A 9,682-nucleotide genomic window follows, 5' to 3' on the forward strand; every position below is an offset into this window, starting at 1 on the left:
AAGTCAACTTGCCTCAAAGGCTTCCCAGGCCTGCTTGCCTTGTAGATTTCCAGCTGCCGAACAAAAGTTAGTTCTGCATCATATAATACAACGTATCTTGGTTCTACTTCATGCAGTACCCGATGTGAGCGCGTAGGGATCGCTGCAACCCTGCAATGGGTGAATAATTGTGAGTGGGTTCTTGAAAATACCGTAGTAACAATCTGAGGGTAAGTTCATATGGAAGTCTTCAGGAATACTCTCTTCAATACTGCTTTCTTGGCTACTGCTTAATTCTTTGTTATCTTCCGTCTCTAACTCCTCTCTCTTTCCTCCTCAGTTTTCCCTATCATTTGGATTATAGTCGGTCTTGCTGCTTCTTGTGTTTATTTTGTTTTGAAGAAGCTGTGAGTTTGGCTTTTTTGGCTTGAGGCACTGTGTCTGGTCTGGCATTTCCTTTGGACTTGGTGGCTTTTTTGTCCGTGATCCACACTTCTCCAGCTTTCTCATCCTTTCCGAAGGTTTTGTTATACAGCCTTGTTAAAAAACCTTCTGCTCCAGCAACAATGTACTCCCTGAGCTGTGCACAAGCTCGGTCATCACTGGCACAAATAAGCACTTGCCCTGCAGTCAAGAAACAATATGTTTATAATCTACTATGCTGTACTTCTTATCCAGCTACAAGACATCGCTTGAGCAAGTTGTTTTTAATGATCCTAGAAGCATGCCTGCCAAACGCCTTTACATTTGTTTGACACAGTTGCTCTGGGCTTTCAGGGAGTCTAAATTACATGATGTTTTGTACCAAACAAGATTAGAGAAGGTTTATGAAAGTCAGCATTCCTTATTCTTACACCATCTAAATTAGTGAGTTTTTCCTTTTGACCATCTGAAAGGAAGCAGATGCAGCGTGTATTGAAACATACTTGGACAACTATTTTTTCTTTTTTTAAATGTGGAATAAGAAATAACTTATTTTAGACCATTCTAATTTTCAGCCTTTGTCAGCCGTATTAGAGTTTAAAAAACACATAGTTCACACAGTATTATTGACATCTGTGGGCCTTGAATAACAATTTCCACAAGCTGACTCAGATAAACTCCTACAACACTAGGTGAGAGCGCCAGTTCTTATCCAGAGTCAGAACACTGTGGGTGGGGAGAAAAGAGCACTTTTTTACCCTTACTATTTCCTAAAATAAAACTTGGTGAAATTTAAGGGGATGAAAAGCCCTAAAATAGGAAAGGCAGCAAAGCAGTTAGTTAGAAACACACTTGCCTTCTGCTCTCTACCCAATTTACATACATGTCCCACAGAAGCAAATTTTCAGGTGCATGAGAAGAATGTGTGAGATGGAAAGGGCATAAAAGCATAACTCCTTTTTTTTTTTTAAACTGAACTTAATAAATGAGTGAACAGTATCTTGATTATTATAAATTTCCACATTAATAGTTTTATTGTTTTGAGACTAAGGTATCAGTACAATATTGAAACTTAAGTTAAAATATTTTTTTGTAATACGTATTCTTTCTATGCACAGAGTATTGCATAGTAACCAACATTTCTCTTTAGAAAGAGAACAGAATATGAGTTTATGTAAAACTAAATAGTTGTACATGATTTATGTACATGTGTACATAAACTCAAGTCCACAAATTCTTAAGTTTAAAACTAGCTCTTTAATAAAACTCCTTAAAGAGCTGGGCTCCTTCTCTCAAGAGCCATATAGAAGTAAAAACTTGTACTGTGAAACTTACATCATTTAGTATTCTCTCACCTGGACCACCAAGGTCTTCACTGTTCTTATTCTCATTTTCAATCTCTTTCAGTACTTCTCTCAAAGCTTCCCATTTCGGGTTACTTTCTAGAACCAATTCCCTTTTCAGTTCTGAAACAAACCAAGATTGAACACAGCAGCTCTTACAGCCAAAATATCCTTCAGAACTTTAAACTAGTGGTTAGATATCAATAGCGTGATGGTTGTTGGCAAATACAATATTCAACAGCCTACATATGCAACTTGTTATGATGATGGGTTGGAGAGCACTCTTATCCCCATTTTTAAATGTTTCTGTAAGTGCTTTAGTGAAGCAAGAAGTTAAAACATTCACTCATTCTTCAATTCTGAAATTCCTGAATATATATTTTTTAATTAAAGCCACGGCTGCCTCCTACCCATTCACATAAAATAAAAAAGATCAAGCAAAACACCAATGTAATTCAAGAACAATTCCATAAAAGCTCTCCCAATGATCAGCTGTGCAAGCTTAGAACAACCCCTTAATTCTTCGTGACTGTTTTGTTGTTTATTATATGCTTTTTGATCTAAGATTATGTCTCAACTTATCCCAGCTAACAGATTGGGATCTTGAGCTGTGTAAGATCACGTAGGGAATCATAGCACAAATAACAATATGCAGAGCATTTGAAATCGTGTGACACTCTCAAACTTAAAGTTAGGAATGATCAGTACCATTTTCCTTCTTTACATCACTTTTTTCAGAGACTTTGCCTTGCTGATTCAGTTTCTCATCTGCAATGCGATAAACTCTAGCTCGAGCATTTACAAACATTGAAGTACTGGAGTCAAGAAACAGCCAACCTAAAGAGGAAAAGAAAGCAGTAGTAGTTTGACATCTGCAATGTGTATTTGTTTCAGCCCTTTCCAGTAAAAGCCCCAAATCTCTCTTATGGAGTACCTGTGCTACCTGCTTGCCATGTAATTACTAGCTTAATAAGAAACAGAAATGTGATGCAGATCTCACACTGCTAAGTAACAGCAGTTAAGTGGGAAGATGAAAGCATTATCTGTCAATAAAAACCTACGTCCTTATGGCTGGTTATATAAAACCTAATTAGATACCTTCATATGTTTGGGAATGTTAATTAAAAATATCAACATTTCACTGTTTCATGCATTAACTTGTATGGTTATTCAGTGTTTACCTGAATTCTCACCAAAAGCTTTTTCACTTGCTTTCAGTGACTCCAGAAGATTAAGGAAAGTGACACAATCATACTGAGTTAGATACAGTAGCAAAGTACGTAGTATCTTCAAATCCTGGACCAAAGATTTTGTCTTAGCTCCAAGCTGATGCCAGAGAGGATCTAAGTAGTGACGTATTGTCTAGAAATGTAAATTGGAAAGTTCAAAATGGCAAATAAATATATAGTATACTAATCAAGACAAGAACGCACTTTTTTCCTTTACAGGGGGATGCCACTAGTTTCCCAAAGTTATTAAACATACTCAATTAAAGATGTGAGGGTGAGATATTTGTTTTGAAGTAATCGTTTTTTGCAAAGTTAACATAATATAGATGCCTTTATATAAAACATTTCAACAATTAGCAGATGTATATAATTCAATGTTTTCAGCATATATTTTCCTTTCCATATAATAATAAAATATTGGTAAAATAAAAAAAAAAAACCACCTTATTTTACTGGTACTGGCCTGTGCCTTTAGTATTTAGTATCCTTCACTTGAGTAAAAAAAGATTATAATGCAATTTAATTTTCAAAATAAGACGAGTACCACACAGATAGGCAACCTACAGAGCATAAGAAAAAACCCTCTAAATATTTAAAGCACCGAAGCAACTGTTAACATCACCCTTATGAATTAACATGGTTTCTCTCCTTGTACCAGTAATAAATGAGTCATGGGAGAATACTCAGTTGCTGCTGGTTATTTATCTTACAAATAATATTTCTGTTTACATGGCAGACAGTTTGAGGACCTACATCCCTTTAGTTAGGCACAGCAAAACAATCAAAACAGTTACCTTGTCAAAAGGTTTACCAATAGCATTTTCTAAAGATAGATCTTCTACTTCAAGAGCTGGATTATAACGTTTGAGTTCTCTCAGACATGCATTCAAGATGTCCAGGATGGAAGTCTGGATTGCAAGCATAGCAGGGGTCATTGACACATGTATTTCCACCACTTCAGGTTTATGCTTCTCTAAAAATGAGTTCACTGCTACATGAAATCTAAGAGGAAAACAGCTTATTAAGATTTACATGGATAGTTTGCTTGACCTACAATTATACAAAACTTTGTACAAACTACAATTATAATTGTTTTAAACGTAACCAAGTTAATTGAAAAATAAATCAGTTTCTACAGATGTGAAGACTGCAATTTTATGAAAATCATGTATTCCACAATTATGACTGTAGTCATTCTAGCCATGTGAGCCCATACAGTGCTGCTGAATGATCCATGGAGAATTACTGCACTAGATTCTACATCATTATTACACATAACAAATATTAAAGTGAAACCAAAAAATCTTGTAAGGGGAAAAACTGGAATGAGTTCATAAATCCACTAACAGAATCTGCGACATTCCTAGCTTCTGATTATAAGCAGCGGGTCCTTGTTAGAACCCTGCCCTCGCAGCCAATCTGGCTGTAGGGGTCCATAGTTGCTAGCTGATTTTCACTAACAGGACGAGGCTCAGAGAACGCTGTGTCTGCTGACCTCTGAAACTAAAAGGGCATTTTCCTTTACTGCGTGCTGCACCCCCCAGGCCTTTTCATGGTTCAGAAGACAAGAAAGAAAATTTAGAGAGCTTCTGTTCAACCTTTCCTATCCTAGTTATGTCCATTTCTACTTCTTTGTGATACCGGAAGGAAGACTGTTAAAGAGTTTACAATGCAGAGTAACAGCAGGTTAAGATGGAGCGAAACACATTCTAGACTGGACTGAAGGAATAAATGAGCAGACCTCCTTCCTGCCTGAGGCAAGAGCATCGAATGGGTCATCAGCTAAAGTGCCCGGTTCCATTTGTGGCTCTGCTCCTGAAAGACTTAATGCATGTCAAACGTGGCAATTTGGTTTCTATCAGTCACCAAGAAACATTCTTCATACACAACACACATGTAAAGGAAGATTAAAAAAATATGACACACAGAAAGAGATCGATGGAGTTTCATCACAGCTGGAAACAAATACCTCCATGAATGACAGAACTGAGAGACTGTATCCCTGTTACTTTCTGGCATAAATAATCTGTTTACTAAGTGAAGGTTTTCTTGAGCTATTAAGAACATCACTTTCTGCTGTGATCTCTATTGGCTAAAAGGACAGCTATACCATAAGGTTCAGCCCCTTATAGATATAATTTGGGTCTATTTTCAAAATTACTTACAGAAATTTAGCATCTTCAAGACTGCATCTTCTATCAAAAATCGAATGAAATGTGTTTGGGAATGCAAGAGGGAACACAGATTAGCAGTGTGACTGCATACACCTCATTTTCTTAGGAACTCATTGTAACATCCATCTTTTTTTTAAGTTTAACTCTCCAATGAAATAAAGAGGTGTCTTACCTTGGCCACAGATAAAGTTTCTTGACAAAAAGATTTCTCATCACTCTTTCCACATGGCAAAAGCCAGTATTAAATGCAACTGCATTATCTGTAAAAGCTTTAATGAAGCCTTGCTTGTTCTTCTGGCGATAAAGTCGTAAGATAAATGCTTCCTGACAGGACTCAATGATTCTGTGCGCTTTGTATACCAAAATGCCTGGCAAAATAAAAGGTTTTTAAGTTACAAAAAGTAAAGAAAAGTCTGATTTTGTATAATTTTTTTTCCCTCAAAACTATCCTACTAACATTTTTTTTCTTAAATTAAAATACAATGGGAATTTAAATCTTCTAAAGTGATGGCTGAACAAACTTTCAGGGGTTCAAGCCAAGTGACTCCTCAGTTTCAGTACCACGGAATCCCCAAATAACAGAACTGGGCTAATGATGTGTCTTTAGCAAAAAAAAAAAAAAAAAACAACAAAAAAACCCCAAAAAAACCCACTTGTGCTTGATTGGTAGGACTTCTTAGTGTACAAAGTTCTCTACTCCTAAGGCAAAACTTTAACTTGAGCCTTTTAAAAGCAGTAGGACTAAATGCAAGACATAACACGCTATTATAACAAAGCAAGTGTGAAATGTTCAGGATTGCGGTATTTGAATTATTTTGTTACATCTAATCACAACTTCCCGTGGAATAATAAATGCCTTTCTAAAATGGATGCAAAGGACATCAAACATCACAGGTTTTACCTGGTACCTACATAAGCTGACAAACTTACAGTGTGTTTAGTTTCTACAACAAGTTTCTTCAACTCACCACCCAGCCACTGATTTTAACATGCCTTTGCTTTGTAAATGAAAAAGCACCTATAAGAAAAAGAATTCCATAAAACTGCTAGCCATTCACGATCAAATCATGGAATAATCCACTAAAAAGTACTTTTCTATCTAGATATTCTTACATCTCCCCTATAAAGCAAAATTTTCAGGACATAATAGTGATTGTACCCATTTCTGAACATCTTCCACTTTCTCAAGATATGATTCTTAAAGGACATACAGGAGACACGGAATTTGTAACAGGCCAGTAAGACTATGTGTTTATTATAACGACTTCCTGCTTTTAGTCAGTATTTCTCTGCTTATTAAGTGAATTCATTCTGCTGTGTAAGCCCTGGTAGAAACAATTTGCCACTGTTTACTACACCAACTCACATCAGCTTTACTATGCTATTAAGTACACAACTTCTATTTGGCCAAAACCACCAGGAATAATTCTTCTTTACTGCAGCGATAATTTCTTATCCTCATTTAGCTGAATTTATGAGTTCATCAGATGTTCATTCACACCTGATTCTACATTGATTTTATACACGTTTGTAACAGCTGGAAGCTATTTACTGCTGTTTTTATTTCAGCTCCTCAAGAAATACTATTACAAGTTTTTGTCGTACAATTTCACACACTGAAAATACACGTTTCCAACGGAACCACTTTACCGAAGTTTTAACTAAAGCAGCAAGTCTATCAACGCTGCTGTCACACTGACCTCTAGTGGCAACAAAACCCCACCCATAACTGTGTCATTAGAGGACAAGGCTATTTTTTTAGACCTTTAGTATTTCTTTTTTTCATACACAAAGTCCAGAGTTATGTTTTTCTCTCTTTTTTTTTTTCCCCTTTTCTTATTTGGTAGGGCAGAAAGGTAGAGGGGAAGGCGCCAAGGGGAAGAAGAGAAATTAAAAGTAGGTTGCCTAGAAAATTTGTTCACTTTCTTTAACCAGGAAATACAAGAACTGACAAATCTGGTGTCCTTTGGCTCCAGCATAAAACTGTTCAAAATGTTTTACAGATTATAGCTTGTTATACATTGACTAAAAGGAAGGGGATACAGCTGCTGAAGCAGAAATGTACATTTTTCTGAACATTCAATATTCAGTTATGTTTGGCCATTAAGAAGATGATAACATTTAGATAACAGTAAAACAGTCTCTTATTCCTGGCTCTAAAATATCTATTTTACTAGATCTCCAGGCTTTAACTGGGTTTCCAGCTTAGACAAGAACACAAAAGCAATGGGTGTTGCGGGAGAAGGGGTACAGAATATGAGAGGAGAAAGATAATTGTAACATCTTTCATGTATAACTTCCATGTAACAACAACAAAGGTCACAATCTATTCCCCAAAATCTTTACAAGAGTAGTAGCAGCATTACTTCATAATACTGCTATTTAGATAGCGTCCAAGGTGTGTCAAGACAAAGATTAAGAAGATATGGCTATTTTTTGATGGGAAAAGTCATCAGAAGTAATTTGTTAATGCAAAAAATAAGGTAGTATGCAGGACTGATAAAACATGACATCTAAAATCACTTTCAGTCATAGGCCGTGTAATGAGAGTATTCTGGATACTATTTCACCAAGTGCAATCAATTATTCTCCGTGGAAAGCCAGTCTGAATTTTATGTGTCAATCGCATAGTTTAACTGTAGATTTGTTTTTCAGGCAGTTACTGATATCAAAGTCATACAAATGCATTATCTAAAAATAACGCATATGTTTTCAAGTTATACGATTAAATAGAGCAAACAAGTTTGGAGCAAAAAAAGGAAAAAGCCATTAAAAAAATAATACATATTTGCTCTTTTTACCTCAGTCTTTGGGGAAAAAAAAGAATAATTCTTCAGCCTCAATACTGGTCACCAGAACTCTTCATACATAATTTTCAAACAGAACAGTCTTACCTTTATTTCATTAAACTCTTACCGGTAATGAGGTTTGCAGGAATTCTGTCAGTAAGGAAATCCACCACAAGGATTCGACTTGTTGCAAAGATGACTCCTCCTTGTGTATAAAATTCATATCGAGTATTATTTGTAATTTCATTGGTAACACACCGAGGAAGATGAACGACTCCATCTGACCTCAGCTGATCAATAAAATATTCCTAATACAATAAAAACACAAGACTTCATTGTGGTAACTGATGAAATGGATGCAAAAACCCCTTAATTATACATACTCCATTAATTTTGATGAGCTGTCCAAAACAAATCAAAACCATAACAGTATAAGACACTACCTAAGGAAGTCTGAATTACTGTGACTTTTTTCTTCTTAGGTATACTTTGTTCAGTTTCAAACTTATACAAGTGATTTAAAAAAGCTATATATTCTCAGTAATAGCTATACAATACTTAAGGAAATATGAGCCACTGATATCCAAAGGAGCCTCCATTTTCTCTTATATTTTACTAGCTCTTTTTCAGAGAACAGGCAATTTTAATACTGACTTAAGAACAGAGAATTGGGCAGAGATGATCTTCTAATCACTCACTTGCTATCAAAGACACCTACGGCAGGTAGGTCACGTAAGTCAAGCTTAACCTTATGAGCTACCGCTGTGATATTTATTCACCTATGGTCACCAACAAAAAGCCCGGTGGCATCACCTCCCTGATGGTGGGAAATCTCCCTGATTGCGGGGAAAACAGAGCGGCATTTTTCGTACAAGCAGGGCCAAAGCTGTTAAAAAGTTTCACCCCTTTCAGCTCACTTGCCGCTTACAGGTTCCTGACATTTTCGAGTTATGAATTATTATTATTAGGACTTCACCGTAGAATTTCGGAACCCGATTCGCTCCCGAGCGCGCCTGGTGGGACGCCTTCTCCCCGGCGGGTTCAACGCCCGGGGCTCGGGGCTCAGCGCCCAGCACCGCCGCCCCCCGCCCCGGCCAGCCCCTCCGCCCGCGGGCAGCGCCCTCCTGCCCGGAGCCCGACCACCGCCGTGGCCGCCGGCCGCCCCCGGGATGCGCCCGCCGAAACCGTGAGGGGACGGCGGTGAGGGGGGAAGGCGGGGCAGGCGGACGGCCGCTGGCAGGGGCTGCCCTCACCTCCTCGGCCGGGCTTGTGTTGAGCACCAGCACCAGGCTGGTGGGCTCGCAGTACAGCCGGAGGAAGCGCAGCAGCAAGCGGTCGACGCCGAGCCCGCGGGCGCAGATCACCAGCCCGTCCTGGTGGAAGAGGTCCAGGAAGATCTGGCTCTCATGCTCCAGCAGCGCCGCCATGGCCGCCGAGGGAGCAGCGCATGCGTGCCGGCCGCTCAGCTTGCCCGCCCGCCCGCCGAGGTGGCGGCGCCCCCTGCCGGACGCAGGTGGTGCAGTCCTCCGGCGGCTAGTTTTCCCGCCTACAGCGCGAGGCGCCTCAGGCGAAGCGCCGCTGGGCGAAGGGTGGCGATGGCGGCGGGAGAGGAGGATCCTCTTGAGACCCACTGGCTTGGAAAACGAGGTGGGAATGGGACTTATGTGCCCGGCAGGCTCCCACAGGTGCTTGTGTTGACACAACCTGAAGTCCCCTCTCCTCCTCGTGTGGGGGGTGTGTGTTGT

General features: G+C 39.0%; 1 protein-coding gene across 1 annotated transcript in view; it reads right to left on the reverse strand.

Moving 5' to 3' along the window:
* Nucleotides 1-9,365, reverse strand: part of ERCC4 (ERCC excision repair 4, endonuclease catalytic subunit) — a 16,037-nt gene extending 6,672 nt beyond the window's left edge. Inside the window, 11 exon segments of the mRNA XM_063344231.1 lie at nucleotides 13-122; nucleotides 124-302; nucleotides 305-352; nucleotides 355-603; nucleotides 1,758-1,868; nucleotides 2,454-2,582; nucleotides 2,927-3,107; nucleotides 3,769-3,976; nucleotides 5,321-5,516; nucleotides 8,065-8,245; nucleotides 9,191-9,365. Coding sequence (XP_063200301.1) covers nucleotides 13-122; nucleotides 124-302; nucleotides 305-352; nucleotides 355-603; nucleotides 1,758-1,868; nucleotides 2,454-2,582; nucleotides 2,927-3,107; nucleotides 3,769-3,976; nucleotides 5,321-5,516; nucleotides 8,065-8,245; nucleotides 9,191-9,364 — 1,766 coding nt within the window. The 5' untranslated portion in view covers nucleotide 9,365.
* Between the last annotated feature and the right edge of the window lie 317 nt (nucleotides 9,366-9,682).

Source organism: Chroicocephalus ridibundus, chromosome 8 (genome assembly GCF_963924245.1).
Source record: "Chroicocephalus ridibundus chromosome 8, bChrRid1.1, whole genome shotgun sequence".
NCBI lineage: Eukaryota > Metazoa > Chordata > Aves > Charadriiformes > Laridae > Chroicocephalus > Chroicocephalus ridibundus.